This window comes from Cygnus olor, chromosome 1 (genome assembly GCF_009769625.2).
Source record: "Cygnus olor isolate bCygOlo1 chromosome 1, bCygOlo1.pri.v2, whole genome shotgun sequence".
NCBI classification, from domain to species: Eukaryota; Metazoa; Chordata; class Aves; order Anseriformes; family Anatidae; genus Cygnus; species Cygnus olor.
Window position 1 is genome coordinate 38577684 of NC_049169.1, and position 24626 is coordinate 38602309.

Sequence of the window (24626 nt, forward strand, 5' to 3'; positions counted from 1 at the left end):
CTACTGGTGCATAAAAGGAGTGGGATAAGTTTTCTCTGTAGATACAGATGATGATCTGCTGAGGTTCACCACGCAGTTAGACAGAATAAATGACTGTGTGTGTCCAAGGTATAGCTGCTGAATTAACAGGAAGTAGCCTTAAAGAAAATTGTGCAACTTCCACTTACTCTGCTTCTTGAATGAAGATAAAATGGGGAGGAGACACAGTTAAGCTGCTGAAAGGATCTGAAAATGTAAGATTTAAGTAAGTCCTTGTACATTTTTGCATGTATGAAGTAACGAGCACCACATGTCAAAGCATACTGATTAGGGTTGTGGGCACAAATTAAGGTCACTGGGGGGGGAAAAAAGTTTTTTTCAGTGTAGTAATCAGGGTGCATTTAGACACCAGGGCTGGTTACAGCCTGATTTGTAGTAACTGCTATAGTCAGATTAAAAACTCCTGCTAGATCACTTAGATATTTTACAATTACCCAACGCAGACACCCTCAAACAAGTCAGGTGATTGTGCCAGTGAGACACTAAAGCTACTTATTTATGTATCAGTAGCTTGTGTGGCATCTGAATACATAGGAAAAGGTTTTTATTTGATATGGTTGTTTGTAAAACACCGGGTGAATTTCTCATGAAAGATGTTGACATTGTGATATAATAGTGAGGAGCTCAGGAAGTGCAGGAGGGTTGGCTAAGTCTGAAGCTTAATTTTGAGTATGAAATGTGGTGGAATATTTTGTTCAGCTCTGGCTTAAGTAGGTTTCAGTAGTTTGTCCCTAGCATTTTAGGTCATGTTTCCCAATGTTGTACTAAGGAGAAACCTAGCTAGTTTAACTTGCGCTTGGGCCTGGTAGTATTACACAGAATATCTCAAAACTTCGGATTATCCAAAATAAGACTCCTTCTGTCTTTCAACATTTCAGACATGCACTTTTATTCATAATTCAGCTCATGCAATGATAGTATATATGTGTTTTATGAGTATACATGTATATATATATATATGTAATTGTTTGACATCATACCAGAGGTTTTGAGAGTAATGTATTGTTTCATTTTTAAAAAGAGAGAGAGAAGGAGCCCGTACATTGCAGGTGTGATGGCTCAGGATGTTGAGTTTTTTCTAATTAAAATGTAGAATCCCAGATAGAGAAATCATGATTTTTTTGCCTTAAGGTATATGAGGACTTGATCTCTTCTGTATTTGTGCTTTTCAAACATGGCTTGTAGAAAACAATTTTTGACAGTTAAATGATATGTTGTTTTATTTGGCTTTGTCTTTTTTTTTTTCTTTTTAATTGTAGGAGTTCCATCTGGAATATGACAAATTAGAAGAAAGGCCTCATCTGCCATCAACCTTCAACTACAACCCTGCTCAGCAAGCCTTCTAAAGACTTCCCTTTTCTTGGGGTATGGCTGTCTCAGCACAATACTCAACATAACTGCAGAACTGATGTGGCTCAGGCATCCTGGTTTTAATTCCTTGAGGATCTGGCAATTGGCTCATGCGAAGGGTCACCATTTGAGGTCCTGCCTTACTAATTATGTGCTGCCCAACAACTAAATTTGTAATTGTTTTTCTTTAGTTTGAGCAGGGTCTGAATTTTTGTTTTTGTTTTATTTTTTTGCCAGCAGACAAGCTTGGGTCTGTAAAGACAAGCGAGTACACTGACAAAAGTTTACCACTTAGTTTTCCAAAATGTAAAAAGGAGGAAAAAAAGAAAAAAGACAAAAAAAAAAGAAAAAAGACAAAAAATTAGACAACAAAATTTGCATTGTTCATTGTAGCACTATTGGTAATAAAAATGTTTGTGCATTTTTATGTGAAGATCCTTCTCGTATTTCATTTGGAAAGATGAGCAAGGTTTGCTTCCTTCATTTTACTTCCCCTTCTGTTTTTGAAAGGCAGTTTTCGCCAAGCTTAATGCAAGAATATCTGACTGTTTAGAAGAAAGATATTGCCACAATCTCTGGTTAGTTTCCAGAGTTGTGTATACTGAGCTTCATCTTTCCAGAATGAGCAAAACACTGTCCAGTCTTTGTTACGATTTTGTAATAAATGTGTACATTTTTTTTAAATTTTTGGACATCACATGAATAAAGGTATGTATGTACGAATGTGTATATATTATATATATGACATCTATTTTGGAAAATGTTTGCCCTGCTGTACCTCATTTTTAGGAGGTGTGCATGGATGCAATATATGAAAACGGGACATTCTGGAACTGCTGGTCAGGGGACTACTTTGTCGCCCTGTGCACTAAAGGGCCAGATTTTCAGCAGCCAAGGACATCCATACCCAAGTGAATGTGATGGGACTTAAGTGAACTGAGACAATTCACTCTGGCTGTTTGAACAGCAGCGTTTCATAGGAAGAGAAAAAAAAAAAAAAGATCAATCTTGTATTTTCTGACCACATAAAGGCTTCTTCTCTTTGTAATAAAGTAGAAAAGCTCTCCTCACTGCAGTGTTGACTTTGATTTGAGATTGTGAAATTATTTCTTCAACAATGAAAAATGGAAAAAAAATTGAAGTATTAAAACTATCAAGCTGTACAGTGGTTAAGGCACTTGTTGAAGAGTCTTTTTGCTGCTGACAAGTAATTTTACGAGAGATTTACGTTTTTTTCTACAGTAAGCCGTAAAGTTTGGTCATCTTGGTTTGAAATCCTCAAAAAAAAAAAAAAACAACACAAAACACATCATTTGTCATTTGTACAATGGGGGGGTTGGTGACATTTCATATGATAAAAAGATGCTTCAAGAACTCATCACAGAAGGAAAGCTTGAAAGAAGCTTGGTTTAGAGCTGATCATACCTTACTTCCAATCTAGTACTTTCCCACTTAAGATAGATACACGTTTCGTTAGATGATCACTAGTACTTGGACTTCCAGACGTGAACAAACGTGAATATACACAGTATGTGGAAAAAACACAACTCTTCTTTAGAGTGAAAGAAGAAAAACCTGAACCATTTGGATAGTTTCCTTTCTCCTGCTGTGACTGATATTTCTCCTTGAGTTGCCTCTAGTGGTGCAAACCATTTCAAAATACCTGAAGTTACCATACAAGAAAAAACAGCAAAGCGATGTCACTAATTTTTTTAAATTATTATTTATTTTTAGGTTTTAAGCTATTTTTCTATATAGTGCAAAATAGCTTCATGGAATTTATTGAACTGTGAACATCTGAAATTGACCATTCAGATGTGTAGCACTTTTAAATTGTACGCTTTTATGTGTAATATAAGATGATAGACATAAAAATGCCAATGATCATCTTTTTACTTAATTGAACTGCTTCCTCAACTTGAAGTAAGGGATGTTTATAATCCAGATGATGATTAACACAGCTAAAAACATAGCAGCTTTTTTGTTTCTCAGAGTGGATACAAACGTGTACATGTATTTGACTACTCAAGCATAGGGTTCTAAATTTTAAATAGGATATTCTCTAAAAGTGTCTTGGTCACTCCATGATAAATGCACTTTTTTTTTTATTATTTTTTACTGCCAGAGGTCTTCTGTGACCTTAGCATTTTTGAAAGCTTCTGGCAATAATGTTTACTACTTCAAATCACTTTTTTTTTCTTATGATTTTTGGTTTGTTTGTTTTCTCCACAGAGCTAGTCTTGTGGAATTTAATGCCAGATATGATAAGGGGGCCAAAACCAATTACATTAAAAATAATACCTCATTAGCTAAATACCTTCGATACTTCAAAACCAAGCTGAAATTGAGACAGATGTTTTCCAGCAGGTTGCTGCAGTGATATAGTTGAATTCATCTGTACCGTACTTCAGACATGCAAGATGCGGGATTCTAGCAAACCTCTCAACTGTTAGCAAGGAACTGGTGATCTGCTCTTCCCAGGGGAAGCACAAGCTGTCGCTCAGTTGTATTTTGTGTGATTAAATACATGTACACAAACTTTAAAATCTGATATAATTTCATGTTGCACCCTGGGCTGAAGCAGGAGAAACAGTTTTAGATATAAAAGACGGTATCAAATTGGAAGCACTTGGTAGCCTGATACCACATCATGAAAAAAAAAGAAAAACCTTATGCTGCCTTTTTTTTTTTTTTTCCTGAAAGGAAGAAAAACCTCATTTACACATGGGTGACTGAACTGAACCAGAGATTTTTAATACTGACAGCTACGGTCTGAGGCTTTTCTTACATCTTTTTCACTATCGCTATGAATAATGGCAGAGAATAGAATACTACTTTAAAAATACTTTTACTTGAGGTGTTTCCCCCCATAATTATGATGATGTAGAACATGCAAGGTAAGTTCTGAGTAATAAAACCAGCGTTCTTGGAAACAAATAGAAGCACTCATACTTCTGGCCTGTGGAACAGACACTCTCACTTCATCTCTTCAGTGTGGCAGAAAGCACCAATAGGTTATATTTTCACAGCTATTACTCAACCCACCCTGCTTGTGAGTCCACCTAATTTCCAAGGCGTCCCAGAGGAAGGAGGTAAGGACAAGCCACCTTAGTGTTCAAAAAGAACCAAAAAATCACTCAGGCCTTAGTGCCTGGTGCCACACATACTTAAGTACCTTCAGGTGCTTGATTAGTCTAAATGAATACACTAATGGGAATCCTGTAGATGCTCAGATGCTCAAGTTGTTGAACTATTTTGCATGTGACTATGAGCTCTGTTACTTAAAGTTTGTAAATCCTCTACCTAAGCCAGTATTTTTTGTACTTTTCTGTTTCCATTTTAGTTTCCATGGGGGGAAAAAAATAAAAAGTTTGAGAAACTACACAAAATACACGTGTATTGTAGTCAGACATTAAATTGGTTTCTGAGAATGCTTGCAGCGTGCTGGCAGGCTCTTTCTGTTACCTGTAACAAGACCATAAACCACCTTTGGATTGACTTAAGCAGTGCTGACAGGCAGAGAGGTCTGTGTGGCAGCCAGCTCGATCCTGCATGGTGCATAGGTGGCAATGGCTCTTGAAGAAGGGTATTCGGTTTCTAAATAACGTTGTTTTAAAGATATGGGTGTATATCACCTAGAAGGAACATAAATAAATAAATAACTTTCCTATTATTTCTGATTAAAAGTATTTCTGTGGCTGGATGTTGACTGAAACAAAAAACAGAATTTGGTTGCCCCCCTTTGCCACACTCGGAAGAGCTTCCAAAGGCACAGTTCGGATGCTAAGTGTGAGGTAGCTGGACAGTGCTTTTATTTTAAGATGATAACTATAACAATTGCTTCTACTAAAACAAGATTTCTAAATGTGCTTACTTTTCAAATATCATATCCTTTCATGTTTCTCAAAACTTGCTGCTGCCTAAAAATTACACTAATAGAATTTGAATGTTGGTGAAGTACGCAGGTTGGGTTGAGCAGCTAATCTGCAGGGATGGATGGCTGATGCTTTTGTTTACACAGAGTACCAGGGTTAAAATGCTGTTTTCATGCCTCCACCCCCCTCAGTAAACATGCATGCTCTCTTTCTGCAGCTCTGAAAGCTTCTGGTGTATTTGAAAGGCCAGAGGAAATGCAGGTAGATGCGTTATTTTGTAACTGTGTTTTGAATGACTTTGGTAGCTTTCCTCTTCAAACCAGGCTACTGGGGTTGAACTTTATGTTTTGAAAGCAATGTTAAAACCCATTGAGCAGTGGTTTTGAACATTACTGACTCAAGCCACTTCAGGATTAGCAGTGCTAACTGTTCTTGGATCTTATTTTCCTAGACTCTGGTTTATCTTTTGCAGTTCATACTGCCTTACCAGTATTAACATGACAGCGTTGTATGTACATTTATGTCAGAATTTTCTGCAAGAAGACTTCTTTCAACAACCTCTGGTTTAAATAAACAGATGACTCTGTACCACGCTTCAGTACAGCAATAAACTGGCCAATTTTCACATTTATCTGCAACATCCTGCATCGCCTGCAAAACGTTCGTGATAAGGAGCAAAGGGAAGCATCCTGGAGCTGCTCTTTCTGATGCAGACCTTGGTGAAAATTTTTGGAAACCCTTCAGTTTTTCTCCACAGCTCTTTTTCAGATAAAGGGTTCGTTTTTTCCCCCGCCCCAGGATGTGTTTCAACCAGCCAGCTGTCATCTTCCTCCCTTTGAAGTCAGCTTTACTTCCTGTGGGGTGTCACGGCGTTGCTTTCAAAAAGGCGTTTTGTTGTTGTGTTTATACACATCGTGGTTGTTCAAAAAAGCAGCTTGCTACTGGCACTGTGATGGAAGACTGCAAGAGCTCCGTGACGGACATTGTGGGCACCACCACCAGGCTTCCACAAGGACACACACGTGTGGCCTCGCAGAGCTCATTCCCATCCACTGTCCCTTGCCAGCATGCGTTCACACATCAGGAGAGCCTCCCACAAAGATGGGTGTGGAGAACCTGTCCCATCGCTCCTTTGTGCTGGATGATGCCTGGTTAACGTGGACTGCCACTCGGGCAGGTCGGCGGTGCCTTCTGTTGCCGAGGGAGGCTTACGCAGCTCCTCGCGTCCCACACATGCCCAAGATGAAGGCATCCCCTCCGTGTGCCACACAAACTGCCCTCTGGCCTGTAGTTGTGTGTGGGCCCCTCGCTCTCAGCGACGGGTAAGCCTGTATGCTGGTAACAGGGCAAGGACGGGCTGACAGCGAGCAGGCAGCAACTGGTCTGGTCTGCCTCGAGGTGGCTGTGGAGGTGCTCATGTCCTTCAAGGGGGTTGTTGGGCTTCAGCTCAGAAGTCTCGTGAAAGTCACCTTTTCCAAGCGCCGCATGCTTCAGTGTTTGCTGCAGAACCGGCCTTTTCCTGCCGTTGGACACCGTCATGCAGGCCATGTTCCTGGAGCCAGCGTGCCACCTCCTTACTCCAGCAGCTGACAGCGGGGCAGGCTGCGGGCACCCAGCCCTGCTCTCCTCCAAACCGGGTGCTAATGGTCGGCTGCTCCTCCGGCTGACCCAAAAAGACTTGCCGTCCTGAGTTAGTTATCGGTGCAGGACTACAAAAATACAGGTAAAATACAGCCCCGCTGTCTCCTCAGGTCTCGGATGCAGGGTTTGATGCATGCGGGAAGGCCAGCTCTCAAGGTTACGGTGTTACCCAGTGAGTTAATTTTTGGCTGATGGCACTATATGCGGGGCCCAGCCAAGAGCTGAACCAAGTGACAAACGCACAGAGACTGGGCATGAGCTGCTCCAAGGGCAAGGCATCCAAGAGGTCACAGCCCATCTGAATCAAAGGTGAGACAATTGGGAATCGGGGCTGGAGCTTGCCTGCAGGATCGTGGCTTCAGGAACGTGGCGGGCAGCAAACCTACCTGATCAACAAAAGTATTTTTTGTCATTTGGGAACTCCACGCCGGAAGCTTCTCCACTAGAGACTGCCATCGCAACTTTAAAAAATAAATCCCATGCTTGGAGTCAGCAAACTTTTCCAGAGAAAACTAGCATTAGGAACGGCTACCGTAGAGCAGCTAGCCTGGGGACAGAGCAGCAGCAAGCTGGTGCAGCCGAGGACAGTATTTGCATCCATTTATATTCGTGTCACGGTGTGGATGCTTAATAGCCTTCCTGCCAACCATTGCTCAATATTCCAGTTGGAGAACCTATGGATCAACTTCATTTTTAAAAGTTTGACGTTGCTCTCAGCAGCAGAAAAGTGATTGAAAAATGTGGCCAGAGGAAAGTGCTGTTTCCCTTATTTATTTTTCTGTTATTTCTGTACCTTCTTGCCTGCTGTATCATCGCGTTCAGCTATCATCTCAGAAATTGTCACACTTTGTTCTGCGTAACTGCATGCGATAAAGACTGCAGAATAAAGACGTGGCAGGTGCTTGTGGCACTTAGGTGCTGGAGTAGCTGCCGTGGTGGGTAACACTGGGTAATAACCAAACCCTATTTGTGAAGTGAGTGCATTTCTTGGATCCTTTCTGCAGCCCTCCTGTGAAGAGGACACTTCTTAGGGCTACCTTATGAAGGCCGATACCTTCCTGCCCAAAGTCATTCAACAGCCTACATTTGTTTTACCCGTCTTCAAATATCGACGAATGACCCCAAGGTTGTACGGATGCTGGATTTGGGTCTCAGGCCACCTATGGAGGGACACTGCCTTAGAGGGGGCAGGCGGGCAGGAGGCCAGCAACGTGCCCCCCACCCGCCAGCCCCCCTCTAGGCATCGCACCTTGTGCATTGCTCGGCACTAATCTGCCGCAGCGCTCCTGCAGCAAATCTCCCCGGGGCAGATAATCCCATCGCAAGCTGTCCCTTCCACCCCCGGAGGGACCCAAACTAGGTCAGATGGGTTGGTATATATATTTTTAATAATATATTTTTTTCTAGTTTACTAATTGGATATTGTATTTTTATTTTATTTTGTTTACACTTTATTTTTTAAATTGCAATTATACTTTTTTATTTTACTTTTTAATTTTTTACTTTTATTTTTATCTTTCTTCTTTCATTTTAATCTTTCTTCTTTCTACTACTTCCTCTTTTCTCTTTCCTTTCTTCTTATCTAATTTTTCATTTTTGTGTTCTTTCTTTCTTCTTCCTACTACTACTTCTTTCTTCTCTCCTTCCTTTTTTCTTTCTCCCTTTTCTCCCTTATTTTCTTTCTTTTTTTTCTTTTATTTTTTTCTCTTTCCTCCTTTTTCTTTTTCATTTTTTCTTTTCTCCCTTTTCTGTATCCTTCTTCTCTTCTCTTCTCTTCTCTTCTCTTCTCTTCTCTTCTCTTCTCTTCTCTTCTCTTCTCTTCTCTTCTCTTCTCCTTTTTCTACTTTCTTTTTTCTTTTCTCCCTTTTCTTCTCTTTTGTCTATTTTCTATCTTTTTCTTCATTCTTTTCTCCCTTTTCTCCTTTCTTTTCTGTTTCTTTCCTCCTTTTTCTTCTTTCTTTTCTTTCTTTTCTCTTTCTTTTCTCTTTCCTTCCTCCTTACTATTATTCTCCTTTTTCTCCTTCCTTTTCTCCTTTCTTTTTCTTTTCTTCTCCTTTTTCTCCTTTCTTTTCTCCTTTTTCTTCTCTATTTCCTTTCTCTTCCGTTCCTCTTTTTTTTCTTTTCTTTTTTCTTTCCTCTTTCTTTTCTCCTTTCTCTTATTCTTTCTTCTCCTTTATTTTCTTCTCCTTTCTCCTTTCCCTTCCCCTCTCTCCTCCCCCATGTTTCATTCTCACCATTTTCGCTCCGTTCCTTCTCTCCCTTCCCGCTCCCCCCTCTGCCCGCTCTCCTCGCGTTGCTCCCCCGCCACCGCCACCCCTCCGCTCCCCCTCTCCCGGCGGAGGCGTGCCGGGGGCCGGGCCGGGGGCCGGGCCGTGCCCGCGCCGTGCGGGGCCGGGGGCGGGCGGCGGGGCCGGGCAGAGCCGCACCCGATGGCCGGGGCGCGGCGGGCGGCAGGCGGCAGGCGGGGGGGGCGATGGCTCGGAGCCGGGCGGCGCACTCGGAGTACACGGAGGCGGAGGACAAGAGCATGCGGCTGGGCTTCCTGCTCATCGCCGCCGGGCTGCTCTCGCTGCTGGGGCTGGGCTGCTGCTGGCTGCGCCCGGCGCTGCAGGAGCGGGGCGGCGGCGGCGCCGCCAACTGCACGGTGCTGGCGGTGCGGCAGCTGGGCGAGCGCTTCGCCTGCACCTTCTCCTGCGGGGCCGCCTGCCGCGGCACGGCCCGCTACCCCTGCCTGCAGGTGCTGGTGCGCACCTCCCGCTCCGCCGCCCCCGCGCTGCTCCACGAGGACGAGCGGCAGCTCCGCTCCAACCCCAAGGTGAGCCCCGAGCCCCGGGGACCCCCCTCGCCGCGGCGTTGGGGGGCGCCCGCTGGGTCCTGGTGACGGGGGGGAGGGCGTGGGGTGGCCCTCGGGGCTGTCCCGCAGCTGTTACTCAGCAAAAAGTGGGCGTGTGCACGTGTATGTGTTCGTATCTGTCTATGCAAGTGTGTGCGGACACGTATATATGTTCATATCTATCTATATAAACGCGTATGTGCACGTATATGTATTCATATCTCTATATATTAGTGTGTATGGACATGTGTGTGTGTTCATACCTATCTATATAAGCGTGTATGTGCACATACATGTTCATATCTATGTATGTGTATATGTACCTATATATACATATCAATCTCTGTGTGTACGTGCACATGTATCTTCATATCTATCTATATAAGCGTCTATGTGCACATATATATATATATATATACATACGTACTCTCACACACCTCTTGACTCGTGGCCCTGAAACTCAGGGCAGGCGCTGCCCTGAAGCCAAACTTCCCTCCCTGCTCCTTTCATTCTTAAACTTCTGCATCGCGCAGAGGGAAACGGACCGGGAAGCAGTCGCAGCTTCCAGCGAGCCCCGACAACATGAAGGCGATGCGTGCTGCTTCTTTCTGTCTTTAGAGGCAGTAACTTCATCCTGCTCTCTCCTTTTAACACCAAGTAAAGTCTCTCTTGGCAGCCTTCTGCCTGGGTGGAGGAGATTTTGCTAAGTAGTTCCCAGAAAATCAGAAAATCCCTGTCCCGAGAAGCACCCAAGCCCAGGTGCGATGCCGGAGAAGCAGATTTTGGCTCTCCAACAAGAGATGTGGCTGCAGAGCAGCCACGGGGAGAGCGGGCTCACATGTCGAGGCTGGGACACCCAGCCTCGCAGCCCCCACAGCCGTGGTCACACCTTGGAAGACAGGTTAAGTCAGCTCAGGGGCTGCGTGTTGCTTTTTTCCTCATGGTCAGAAGTCAGCAGAGCAGGAAGCAGGACAGTAAATCTGACAGGATTTGGATTAAGCTGTTGGCACAGCTCAGACGCGATGAGCGATGTGGCTGCAGTGCTGGACGGCGGCGAAGCGTTGGCCCGTGAGGGAGCTTTGCAAACTTCGCCTTTCCCCGGGGTTGGGGCTGTCAGCAACGTGCAGGGACAAAAAGCCCTGGTGGTGTGGGGCAATGATGCTGCGTGGCCACAGAAGGTGCAGCATCCAGCAGGGATGGGTGCGGGGTGCCCGGGCTGAGCATCTCCTGCAACATCCGTGGGTTCGGCAGGGGCTCTCAAACCAGGGGGCTCTGACCCTGGCGGCTGCTGGGTGCTCCCTCTGAGCGGTTCAAGGGTTTTGTTTGGCTTTTACTTCTTGATCCCATCTTCTCCTGCCTTTCTGGAGGTCTGGTGGGAAGGTGGGGCACCTGGGCTGCAGTTTCTGCAGGGGGCACCCAGAGCCTCCGAAGCTACGACTGGAGCTCATTAGCCTGCTTGTATGCAACAACTAATAAGCAAGGAGCTTGTTTAATACCAATACAAAACAAGAATCAAAGTTGTTTAGGTCTGATTAGGAACTTAAATCCTTTTAAACCAAGTGAAGTATGTGTAGCTGGTACTTTGGTTTTCTTTCTTTCCCTTGCTTTAGTGTCTGTCTAGCTGGGCAGTGAGAGTCTCCTTTTTATTTTTGTCCCAAAGTTTCACTGTCTTCAAAAGCTTTTGGGATTTTATGCTAAAATAGATTAGTCATAGCAACAGGCCAGGAATCTGATGGATTTAATTATCTGGGTCCGGTACGTACTTATGAATGAGCACTTGAGGAGCCTTTTAACCCTGCCTGTTTCCCTCACCTTCCCGTAGCACGCCTGCTCGTGTTAGTGTGATTAGACATACAGCAGGCTGATCAGCTCCCAACTAGAAGGAAAAAAAATATTTGAGCGATTTTGTTTTGGAGGGTCTTAGGATTTTCCATTCTGTTCAGCTGCTTCTCCTCCTGGGGTGGCTCTGTGCATATTTCAGGCCCTCGCAACATGCAACTGTACTGCATCAGCTGCCAGCTTCACTCCACCAAAAAAAAATCCCCAGTGTATCAGACTAAAATTATTCCACTTTCCGTAATAGAGTGGGCTGGTGTATAAACATACACATGGTGGTTATGAATCTGTCTATTCCAGTGAGGTCTAGCTGCAGGAAAAGACTTTTTTTTTTTTTCTTCTCTTGCATCCTAAGACGATCACATCGCTGTACAGCCCAGGATTCATTTAGCTCTTAAAAGATTATGTAGCTGGGTCAGAGTTAATCCAGAAATGTATATAAAAAGCGCTGCACGCGATTACATTTGTGTTCAGTCTGAGTGATTTGTGGATTTCCTTTTTTTTTTTTTTTTTTTTTTTTGTCTCAGAGGAAGAAATTTCAGCAGGGCCACGGTAGCCTTTCTTCAGCTGCGCTGATAGCAATAATCATTTCCGAGATAAGGCTTAGGGAGGATTAATTGCGAAGTCAATTTGCCGCTGTCGTTCTGGCCGTGGAGCGAGATGGCAACACGCACAGGGAGCGTGGGGACCAGGCTGGGGGTTAGCTGGTTCAAGCTGTGGTGGAGCACGTCACCGCCACCAAGATCTGCTCTCTTGCTCTTCAGACTTCACGCTTTTCAACTTAGACTGCAGTACATGGGTCTGTAGGATTAGCCTTTTCAGCCTGCGGGTGCGAGGGTCATGGCGAGATTCGTGGGTCCAAATGATCTCTGTCTTGCCCGGAGGGGTCTTCCTCAACTCTGCCATTTTGTGTGGCTCTTCTCGGGAGCACAGCGTGGGCTGCAGAGACTTGTCTGCACTCCAGTACGCCGTGCTGCTCGTTCTTCAGGTCTCACATGGGATTTGTGGTGAAAGCCAGACCAGGTATAACCCTCGGCACCGTGAGCTGTGGGGACTTATTTTTCTGTGCTTATGCATCACCTCCCACTGCTGCTCCTCACCCGCAGGGTGGTCACAGCAGCACTTCCTTACTCCCAGGCCATGAAGATAACCCAGAAACGTGTGGAGATACTTGCACAAGTCAGGAGGAGCTCATACGTTGCCTGGAGATCAGGAGTCAGATGATGTTAGTTTTAGTGGTGTGTTGTACTTTTTCAATGATATTTACCTAAAGCATCTTTACACAAGCAGGTAAATTAGGGGCTAATTATCACCCTGCTATAGAGTGGCTGAAGTGGGAGGTCATTGTGTTTGTTTCATGCCTGTTTGCTTTCTTTACTGAAAGGGTTGTGCAGCACTGGAACAGGCTGCCCAGGGAAGGGGTGGAGTTGCCATCCCTGGAGGTCTTCAAGACAGGTGTAGATGTACAACTTAGTAGCATGGCTTAGGGGTGGACTTTAGTACTAGGTTAAAGGTCAGGCTAGATGATCTTAGAGGTCTTTTTCAACCTTGGAAAGGATGCTTTTCAGTGCTGTCAGTTTGTATTTTGATGCGTTGACTTGCTTCTACTTTGGGCCCTGATATCTGTTTGCACTTGAGATTTTCTTGGCCTTTTCATGTAGTCGACGTCTTCCAGGCTTGAGACAGCTCCCCTCAGAGCTTACCAAGTCTGCCTTCTTTTTCTTAAAAACGTTACTGAGTTAGGCAAGAATTAGTCTTTGAAAAGCATGAAATGCAAACTGGAAGCTAAACTAGAGCTCACACCTCTGTCCCTCCTTCATGGTATGCTCCAGTGAAGCATTCAAAATAACCAAGAGTCTTTTCAGGCATCTGCAGGGACACCAGAGGGTGAGCACCTAGCAGCAAACACATGCCAGATACAAAGCTCACAAAAACCTTGGTGTGACGGTGTATTAGCTGCTCTCTGACACTGAATTGAACCCTGAGTCATCTATCTAAACAGTGGCTTTGATTGAAGAGAGAATATTATTAACCTGATACTGATTTTGAGCTGTGTAATTGGGACTGCATTTGAATTGCATAATAATATTATTGTTGCTACGATATGGTGTAGGAGGTGCGCCGTGTACCAATAGGTCCTCTGAAAAGGTCTCCACACTATTAAGTTTATTCTGAGTGTCTCGGCCTAAGTGCTGTTCTCCAACTTCTTTGTAACTGGTTTAAGAAAAGACATCAAAGTAGTATAAGGTGGGACACTTCCACTGAAAATGGATGTTGCTGCTTGAACTGCAATTAAGCACAGGGCATCCTAGCTTGCTTTCGGACACTTGGCATTTATTTGCGTTTTATTGGTAGGATTTCATACCGTGTACTGGGGGGAAGGACCGTAGAATTAACCTTTCAGAAACTGCCTGTTGCCAGAGCAGGAGGTCATCCCCTCCTCATCCACCACATCACGGCAGGGGAAGTTGCCAGGTTATGATTCCCTTCTATCCACATGCTGACCGTGCTTTGGAGGGGGATGCAGCTCATCAATCAAAGTGCCCAAGAAGTGTGCTTGGGAGGCTGAGAAATGAAAGCTCCACCACCTACATGGATCAGAAGGACCCAAAATGAACATCAGGTTAGTGGGAACCATTCTGGGGAGGCAAACCAGCTCCGGTGTCTGTGCAGCAGGTGACAAATCCAGGCTGGAGTTGGACCTAAGGTGTTGGCCATGGCTCAAGGCCCTTGTCAGGTTGAGGGGGTGCTTCAGGGAGATACGCAGGATTCCCGTGATGACAGTATTTCCTCAGGTAGGGACTGCTCCTTTCTTTGAGACGGCCAGTCCTCGTCAGGTTCAAGCAATGAGGTCCCAATGATTTATGGCAAGTCCCCGTGTGTTTCCTTTGTGTTTTTCCCGTGAAGATAGGTGTTCCTGTAGTTGTTCCTAAGCATGAAATTCAGAATGGGAATACAATGGTTCACCAGGTCATGAACTTTGTGGAGGATCCACACAACATTTGGGGGACGTGAAAGGTATCTGAAGGATCCAGCTAGTTTTGCCAGCAGAGAAGTGATAGTCTTGCTGCCCATGCCTCATGTAATGTGGGGGTAGGTTAAGCTGTGTTACTCAGTTTGTTTGTCTGTAGTGATTTCTTGTATGGACGCCTAGTAGTGACAGGAGGAATTGTGCTTGGACAGCGATACCCTAATACTTCCAGTACTGGATTCAGCTGACCGGTTGCCTCTTCGTGTTGAATTCCCAGTGGCTGGGAGGGAAGGGTGGTGTGTCAAAGACATGTGGTCCTGGGCAGCCTGCTCTGGGTGTCCCTGTCCAAGCAGGGGTTGGACCAGATGGGCTCCAAAAGGTCTTGCCAACTCAACCATTCTGTGGTTCTGTGAAAGATGAGACTCAGAAACAAGGTGTGTGGGTTTTGTGCCACCCAGAGCTGCATCTCTGAAAGCCCACGTGTGCCGAGGTAGGGGAGAGACTGCCCTTGATCTCCTTGGGCTTTGAAGCGTATGTCTGAGGCTGGGATCTGCACTCAGCGTGCTGCGCGCTCGGCTTTTGTTGGCTTCTCCATGGAAGAAACAGACGCTGAACCTTTCTGCTGAACTGGGGCTTTGAACAGTTTGTGCTTGTTACCCGTGTCATGACAGTGGCAGAATAAGTGTCTTGTGCCAACAGATATCAACTAGATATCAGATATCCCATCATCTGGGATTTGCTGGAGTATTTTATTTATTAGCACGGTGCTAGTCAAAACTGGTGATTGTGTGTCCCACTGCAAATAGGAAGTGATTCAAACCCAGTCCAGGCAGCTGGTAGGAGTACTTCAAAAGTAAATGGTTGCTTTTACATTCATCGTGCAAAAATAAGGAAAACCAACAAATACATCAGGTGTTATGTGGCAGGTTGGTTTGATAACAGAACAAAATGTGATAAAGCTTTTATTTTGTTTGTGAACACTGGCATATTCTTTTCTGGTACCTGCAGGCTGTAACTAGCGATTCAAGTAAAATTTTGGTTTTGTTTCTTTAGAGCTTGTACTAATTATTCTTTGCCCGTTTCAATAATTATGGCATTATGAGGAAACTGCAGAGAAAGTGATGCATCGTTATTGAGCGCAGAAGTAACTGTGTTTTCCCACATGTGCTGGCAGTGTTCGTACATCCCTCCCTGCGCCAGAGACGATCAGGAGAACTCTGAGAATGTCACGTACAAGCAGAAATACTGGAAGGAGAAAGTGGGCTCGCAACCCTTCACATGCTATTTTAACCAGCACTTGAGGTAAGTAGTCCACATTTGCATAGACGGATGTGCTTACACATCTGTTTAACAGCTGTGTATGGGTTCTGTTTGAAAAAATATATACGCATACATATGTATACATACACACACGTGTAGTGATGTGGTTTAGAGCATAGTGCTTAGTGCAGAACTTTGCAAACTCTATTGATGAAAAGCAACACGGGAAGTGAAAAAGCGCTTTTATCACTTAAAGTAAAAATGCAAAACTCTAAGGAAGGTTTCCTTTAAACATGGCATTTTACGGCAAAGAACACGTTGGTTTTTAACACTCTGGTGTCAACTTTATGGCTTGGATATAATTGTTCCTTCCCTCAAGGGAAGAGAAACCATACTGTGTTTGGGAGGGGCTGGAAGAAAAAGGGAGACCAATAAATAGTACAAACCAACTCGGGAATTGTGTTCACGGAGGATTAATGAATCAGATACATCCAGTAAATGTTCACAGAACTGTCAGTTTTCATACATGCTTCCAGAGTAGAAAGTTGTAACTGAAAGCATCACCTCTTCTGCTTCAATTCTTCCTTTTACCCCCAGTGCTGATGGGACTTACAGTACACCAGGGTCATAGCTGGTCTCCTCCCTTCAGTAAATGGGATTAGGAAGGAGTGCTCTTGCCTGTCTCCTTCTGGTAGTGATGTGCTGGGAAATAAAAGGTGACGTGGTGGCTGGAACTGAGTGCTACCACAGTGTGCAGGCACGCTGGGAGGAATGTGGGAGAACAGCTGTGGAGGGGATCACAGGTCCATGTAGACAGGGAGGTGGAAGGATAATACTTAAGATCTCCTGATCAGCCAAGCTTTTGAGGGGTTTAGACTCCAGTTCTGGAGGGATATGGCATGTGCTTGATTTGGTCAGCATGAGCCATTTTGGTAGAGCTGAGGAGACTGTTCCTGGCTGCTAAGTTAAACGCTGAATGGATGTCTGCCCCACCAGTGACTAAAGGAGGGTGGGCGTCCTACACCACGAACACCCAGAAATTAAACAGGTGAGAGAGACTTGGGTGGGGAATGGCCTGGTTCAGGGCTAAGTATGGAAGTATTGGAGTCAGATATCTGCATTCACTAAGACACAGAGGGAGGAAAATGTGAGGCCAGTGTGTGCTAGGAACTTGGAGGAACCGGGGAGCTGGAGCAGGCTAGCCAGCACAGAGACACCCAACTCTTGTGGGTAGCTCTGGGGGCTTCAGGTTTCTCCTAGGCTGGTTGTGGTTGTCCTCCCCTCCCTGGTGAGGCCATGGACCTAGTCAGCATGCCCAGGAGGACAGTCTGTTGTCCCTGGCTAGCTCTTTGCAGAGGGGAACTACCAGTGCTTTGTAGCAAAATCTAATTGTTTCTTACGAAAGGGGTGAAGCATTGTCTAGAGCATAAAGAGACTGAATTTTAGGGCACCCAGGGCAGTGGCATCACGCCTGGCAGGGCCCTTGCTGCCCTTGCTGGGACACGTTTGGTCAGCAAGGTGCTAGTGCTTGGTTCTGCTGAGCAAGAGCTAAATGATGGCTTTGGCTCCACTGGGCAGGCAGCTGCTGTTGTGGTGAGCAGCAAAGGATTCTCAGAAACATTTGTAAAATGACAATTGTGCAGCACTCAGGCAAGTTTTGTTTTTTTTTTTTCCTTATATTTGCCGCATCCTATATTGTTCAATGTTATTGCCAAATGTTATGGCTGCCTTGAAACGCTGCCTTTTGCTGATTGTAGAACAATTTATATATGCTAGAAGGGAGGCTAACTGCCAGAGATACTTGAAGATAGCCTAAGCTGAAATGTGCACACCATCTGTTTTCTTCTGGAGATAGGAATGAGCTTCGAAAGATAAGTTTTGCTGACTAGAAAGGTGTTTGCTTAGGTATACTGCTGGAGCTATGATAACTAAAGAGCTTGCCAAGCAGGAAAAGATAAAACAAACAAGCAAACAAACAAAAAACAGGTATACAAACTGGAGGAAAATTCTGTTCACTTCAGAATGGAAATGTGCATATTTTCTGTCAGCATTTTAGTAACTGTGTGGTGGAGCTCACTCCTCCTTCTCAGTCTGTACAAAACATATACAATTACAGTGGCAGGTCCCTTAGATGGAGTAGTATTCATAATATTACCGTTCTCTTGAGACGGTAGAATAAAATTCTAGGTAAGTATGAAGGTAATGAATTAACATCGTCTCTTCTTCATCAAACTTAATTCGGTAACACTGTCAGGATTGTTGCTGCGTGTGGAGCTCACTGTTGGGCAACTCCTCTCTTCAGTTTGGTGGGGCACATTTCAACAGGCTTGTTTGAGAAGAAGAAGCAAGTGATGCAATTAGTACGGTTCAAGTTTAGACAAAAGGGGTGAGAAGCAAATTTGGCAATTTCAGTCATTCTCTGTTAATATAAATAGCAAGACCCAGCACAACTTGCTGCCTGACGTTTATCTAAGGCAACCAAAGCACAGCTTAGGTTTTGTGGATCTCTGATGAAGGCGTCAGTCTGCTGGCATGATGACGCTCCGGTCTGTGGGGAGGGCTGCCCAGCACGAACCAGCTCCCAGTGTTGCAGAGCACAAAAGAAACAACAAATTCAGATAAAGCTCTCAGGGTGCTGCAAAGGTTTGAGAAAGCACTGAGCTCTGGCACCTCAGTGCTGGTCAGTCTCCCGTTGAGTGTCCCAAGGGGTCTGCAGTCATGACCACGTACAAACGAGGGTCACATCTGCATGTCCTGGAGTGGGAGGTCTGAGGGAATGGGCAGGATGGAGGAGATCCTGTCACTTTGCATCAGGGGAAGTTCAGATTGGACATGGGGAAGAATTTCTTTGTGGAAAGGGTGACCAAGCGTTGGAGCGGGCTGCCCAGGGAAGTGGTGGAGTCCCCATCCCTGGAGGTATTTAAGAGAATCATGGATGTGGCGCTAAGTGATGTGGTGTATTGATGGGACTCAGTAGGTCAGGTTGATGTTCTTGAAGGTCTCTTCCAACCTAGATGATTCTATGGTTCTGTGATGAATTTCTTCGAGTTACAGGTCTCATTGCTATCAACCAAAAATCAATAAACAAGGATCTCTGTCAGCTCAGACCCCTCAATCTCATGCCACTCAGAGATAGACAGAGCAACATATGTCAATTCATTTCTTATTAGTAGCTCATGTATGTGGCATCATTGTTCTTCAGCTCTGGGCTCATCCGTGACAGCAAGAATGCTTTGCTGCAGAACAGCTTGATCCATTTCAGAGTTTGCGGCAGGGTGCAGTACAGAAATTCATGCCAGATTTGAAGAGCAAACACTATTTAGTGAGTAGCGACCACCTGTATGGTGTTGGGTCTACCCTGTAGGACATTTACATGGGAATAATTATCTGCAGAAGCCGAGGGCGCTGTGGGCATCGGGCTGCTCATCCATAAAGGGCGCAACAGAAATCTCAGTTTGCCTTGGTACACCACACAATTTTCTAAATTAATTCCCTGCAGTCAGATGACGGCATTGCTCTTTTTCATCCTTTCTTTCACTGTGTGGCCTGTGGAGCTGTTCTCAGGCCAGAGAGGGAAAGGACATCGCTGTCGGTAAGCCACAGCACTGCCCCTGCCTGAGGCGATCCAGCAGCGCCTTGCGGCAATGGGAAAAAAAACTACTGAGTGCTCATCCTAGTGAAGCTGAAGGGAGGTGAATCTGTGGGCAAAATAAGTGCATGCAGACTGCAAACGTCTTTAAATCTGGATTACTCTGAACGCAAAAAAATAGTTGTAAGGTTTTCAAGTCCTACACCTTCACTTCTGTTGCTTTTGCTGTGTCACGTAAGTTGCGCGGTGTGGTAAACAAGTGAAACTTTTTGGTCCTGCATGGCTTTTTGGTAACCCCTGCAAGCAGTTCTTTGCATGGTGCTTGGTAATTGCCCCGAAGGGTCTGCTGGGGACCTGCTTCTCTCAGTGCCTGCTCTGAGCAGCCGGGCAGTGCCCAGCCGTGAAGCATCTCATCGTGCAGCGCCTGTCTGGGCAGCCTGGTCAGGGTCAGCAAGGCTGCAACTCTGAGCAAGAAGTCTCGCTAAAAAGAAGTGCTGTTTTCACCTTTTAACAATGAAAACAGATTTATGCCATCCTTATCTCTGCAGGGAAAGGGGAGGTATGTTTTCAGTTAATGTAGAGACTTTAGTTGTGGTGGTTTTGGGTTGTTTAGTTGTTCGGGTGGTGTTGTGTAGCATCCATCACTGTCTGCAGCAGCTCCAGGGCTTGGTGGCATGCACTGGGGCAGGATGAGCTCCCGCTCAATCAGTAGTTAAAATCTCCTGATTTTCACAGGGAAAATAAATATATTTCCAGGCACAACATACCTCCTTGGGCTTCAGCATCGCTGCCTCCAGACCGGGGGAGTGATGCTGGGGGGACTTCCAGCAGAGCCACATCCTTGTGCAGTGAGGGCTTCCCCTGAGGATGGAGGCACCTTTCCTTTTCTGTTTCCAAGCCAAACACAGGCCTTCATACTCTGCCATCAGGCAGGTCACCTCTACAAAAGCAGTAAACACAAGTCAAAAGTGCTTGATACAAAACTGTGTTCGATGCATACTGACCTTGCAGTGCAAACCCAAAACTTTAACGTTATTTTGGATGTATTCTGGGTGTCCCGATAACTATTTATTTTTCTTCCTGAGAAAAGGAGTTGTTTGCTGTGGAAGTACAGCCACAACACTCTCTTCTCTTTTTTCATATTTCTCTCTTTACCCTTCCACCATCCTCTCGTTTTCCCTGCCCACCCTTGGTAGCCTCTGCTAACTGCTCTCCTAGTTTCTACTGCTGATAAGAGCTACTGCTTTAGAGGTGGAATCCAGAGATTTCAGCTACATTTTTCTGCTCCTTTGGTCCACGTGCACCATTTCTGGATGGCTGCAACATTTTCTTTCTACTGTGGGCTTCCATGTTGTGGGCAGGTGATAACCACCAAGAGGTATGTTCTCCTGACAGCTACCTCTGGGTGCATTATTCTGATTCAAAAAACTTGCAGGCAGCTCTCTTGTATTAATCACGTCCTACTATGTAAGCTGTGAAGCAAAAGTTGAAGGTTTTTGTACCGGGAGAGCAGGATGGACCCAGCTTTTCCTGGGCCATGAGGAGGGTTGGTGCAGAGCTCTGGCAACAAGCTCAGGGTATTTGCTGCAGGCAGGTTTTGTTCCTTATCCCTCAGTGTCTGCTGCAGAATGAGTTGTCCCAGGGATTTTCGCAGACGTTCTCTGTTTGTGCTTCCAGTGCCTGAGGACAGCTGCTTCGACAATGCAATGTCTGAAGAGGTGCTGTGAACAGCTAACAGGGAATTGCTGCCTACCTTCTACGATCTAGGAATTAGACAGGGACTCTTGCTGCAACTAACATTAATAATAACATACATCTGAAAGCAGCATTCATCCCGAGACTTCACTAATGGCACCTCTTTTCCAAAAGGGAAACCCTTTAAATGACTAAGTTGTGAGATTCACAATCCCACCTGCAATGAGTGGTTTGAATCCATTACTGCTGTCACATCAAATATTTTCCAAAATCTCTTAAGATTCAATTAAAAGGATATCTTGGTCTCCCTAACTGCACTTTCTTTTCTTTAATTAAATCCAATTCACTGATGTGTTTGCATGCCCTTTGTTTTTAAACTCTTTGATTAGTATCCACTTTAAAAAAAATACTTGAAATTCAATGTCTCTTGCAAGTTTAGAGCCAAGAGGATTGAATGCTGTCTATGGTCTCCTGGCCAATTAGCACTCTGTAATTCACAGGTGATCATACAGTAAATAGGAGGGAAGCAATATTATGCCTCCTGGGAAAGGATTTCCTCTTTGGGTGCTGTCATTAATTTGGCATAGACTGGTGAGTTTGTGCACATCACACTAATATTATTTCATTCACATTGCGGTCTCCGCATGTTTCTGATTATGTGTCTGGAGGATTTCGGCTGAGCAGCCTTCACATGCTGCCCTGTTGAATACACCTGGGTTTCTTTTGATCGATTTTTGTGTAGCTGAGTCTCAACTTTTATGTAGATGACCTGCTCATGATCAGAGACTTACTCTGCTGGTTCCTACACAAACAGAGATGCGCTGTGCTGGCGTCTTCTGATTTGCAGATTAATTAATTTCTTGGTGCAGCAAAAAGGGGCTAATAGCACAGTTAAACCGCAGGGAAAGCAGACGGAGCCAGAGCTGAGGAAAACCCACCTGCAGGTGTCCAGACCAGCTTCCCAGGCTGGGGGGAGGCAGGTGGACACCTGGTCTTTCTGACATTTGGCCCGGCTGAATTGCCAAGCCTCTTGAGATGCCTCCTCCTTGCTGTTCTCCTCCTCCATCCTTCCCTCCGTTTCCCTTTGGCAATGTGCGCATCACTTACAGACCCACACATGGCTGTGTGTTTGCTACCCCTGGCAGAGGTGTGGGGGGCAGGTCCTCAGGGGGATCCCCAAATTCCCCCTGCCTGCTCGAGTCCTCCAAGCAGCCGAGGACGTGGGCTGGTTCTCCACCCAGACCCAGAGCACAGCCAGGGCTCCCTCAGGGGCCTCCGTGTGGCCTCCCAGACATGCCAGGGCTCACAGCTGGGAGGGAAGCTTTAACTGCACTTTCAGTTCATCGTGTGGTGTCTGAGGCCGTTTCAGGTAGATATGTGTAATTGCTGTCTTATGTAACGTTTTCCTGGAGTGGTTTTTCAATCCGCAGTGTGATATTATATCTCTTTGTGATTACCACGACCACAGAAAGACCTAAAGTACCGGCGCTTTTTTTTTTTTTTTTTTTTTTTGGTCTGAATGAACTTTTTGGTCTGTTAGCACTGCAAGGGCAACGTCCTCGCGGCCTGCCGTGGGTGCTGATGAGAGACAGGCCAACAAGGCAGTGAGCGAAGCCGAGCAGGCCGCTTAATCACACCCAGTGCTGCTGCGAACAAAGTGCCTTAATTATTTTCATGGCAGACGCTTTCCCTTGGTGGCGGAGTGGGGCGGGTTTTCATCTCTTCCCGTTGCAGGCCAGACGACGTGATGCTGAAGCGCACCCACGACGAGACCGTCCTCCTGCACTGCTTCCTCTGGCCGCTGGTCACCTTCCTGGTGGGCGTCCTCATCGTGGTGCTGACCGCCTGCGCCAGGAGCCTGGCCGCGAGGGCAGAGGCCATCAAGAAGAAGAAGCACTCATAATCCGAAGGGCTGTGAGGGGGAACGGAGAAGCTGGGCCGGGAATCTCACACGGGGAGGCTCAACACACCGCGCGTCCCCGGCGTCCCATCTGATGGCGGAGCTGCTCTTGCCTGAGGATTAATCCTGGGAGACTGCCCTATGAAATGTCGGCTAATTGCTTCTTCTGCTACGGCAGTAAATAATTATATGCTACCAAAAAAAACCTACACTGCACCAAATATGCTGTGCTCTGTTAGTCCTCACCAGCAGCTGCCCGGGTCCTAGCGGTACTGAGAGACAGTTTCTGAAAACCCCTGATGTGGCTCATTTCATCTCTGCAAAGTGATCTTTGCTACTGTTTAATATCATATATTTAAAATATTTCCTTTATGATAGACTGTATTTCCAAAATAATAAAGGTTGGTTGTTGTTTTTTTTTTTTTAACCTTTGTTTTGTTGTTGTTTTTTTATTAAAAAAGCTTTAAGACAAAAATATCACTGTGCTGATTTTATTATTTTTCACTGAGTAGAAGAACGTCGCTTTAAAACTCAAACTTTTACTTCTGTCTAGACAAAATCCCTCATCATCACCTGCTTATTGTGAGGAAATGTAAAAACCTCTCAGAAATATTCCCCCCCATCCCCCCCAAAAAAACAAACCAAACCAAAAAAAAGCACAAATTACTGGAAAGGGTGATTAAATACTGGATCTAATTTTGTTGCCTCAGTGGTGTTCAGTCTCTACAGCTTCTCTCGTCCCCTCTCAGTTGCCCCCAAACGCTGTCAGCCCATAAGGAGCAGACATTTCATTTGGCGTGGTTTTACCTGAATGCGTTTCACCAGAGACTCTCCCAAACAGCAGGGTGCCCCAGCGCTTCCTGAGGGCCACGAGCCTTGGTGTCACCCATGCCACCAGGCTGTGGGTGACAAGGGAAGGACACCAGCACGACGGGGCCACCAGCCCTGCTCCACTGGCTCTGGAGCTGAGGGCTTGCTCCCTGCAGGGCTTTCCCTGCCCCTGCCCATACAACCAGATTTTCCCGACCTCATCCTCGGGGCGTTGCAGGTGATTTCAGGAGCATCCTCTGGTCCCCATCCCCACCAGGATGCCTGTTACTTGAAGGTGCCATCTCAGCCTGCAGAAAAGACAGGCAGTACGTTTATTGCCAGGATAAACAGATCACACAGCCTGATGTGTGCGAGCGTGCTGATGTCTCACTCACGTCTTCTCTCAGCATGGCCTCCCTGCATCCTCTGATTCTGAAACATTACATGCACATATGTGGTTTGAGAATTTTTATTTTATTTTATTAAAAAAAAAAAAGCCCCCAAATTTAAAGCCCCGAAAATTTAATAGGGGCAGTTTTGTGATGTGTGTAAGCAGTGCCAAGTTCACCTCATCTGTTCCCTACTGGTAACCTCTTAAACGTAAGGGGAATGGCCATGATTTTCTGCGTGTGTGTCCCGTGTTTTCCTGCAGGAGGAGAGGTGTGGTGACACAGATTTATCGAAACTGTCAAGCCAGTAGTTTGGGGTTTACACATCCAGATTAACAAAATCCTCTCTATCTTTGCTCCAGAAGCTTTTGTGCGTGAACTGTGCAACTAGTTTTCTGAGCAAAAGGCAAGAAGCGAACTGAGTTCATGCAGCCCACC

General features: G+C 45.5%; 2 protein-coding genes across 5 annotated transcripts in view; both read left to right on the forward strand.

Annotated features, from left to right (window-relative positions):
* CNOT2 (CCR4-NOT transcription complex subunit 2) overlaps window positions 1–2549 on the forward strand; it is a 92949-nt gene extending 90400 nt beyond the window's left edge. For all 4 annotated transcript variants that reach the window (XM_040553254.1, XM_040553226.1, XM_040553213.1 and 1 more), the window contains one exon: window positions 1299–2549. In XM_040553254.1, coding sequence (XP_040409188.1) covers window positions 1299–1385 — 87 coding nt within the window. In that variant the 3' untranslated portion in view covers window positions 1386–2549. The remainder of the gene's footprint in view (window positions 1–1298) is intronic.
* Window positions 2550–9308: 6759 nt separating this feature from the next.
* On the forward strand, window positions 9309–23414 carry KCNMB4 (potassium calcium-activated channel subfamily M regulatory beta subunit 4). Its single transcript, XM_040553269.1, has 3 exons — window positions 9309–9720; window positions 15720–15847; window positions 22824–23414. The coding sequence occupies exons 1-3, from the start codon at window positions 9379–9381 to the stop codon at window positions 22990–22992; spliced, it is 639 nt and encodes a 212-aa protein (XP_040409203.1). The 5' UTR covers window positions 9309–9378; the 3' UTR covers window positions 22993–23414.
* The last annotated feature ends 1212 nt before the right edge of the window (window positions 23415–24626 follow it).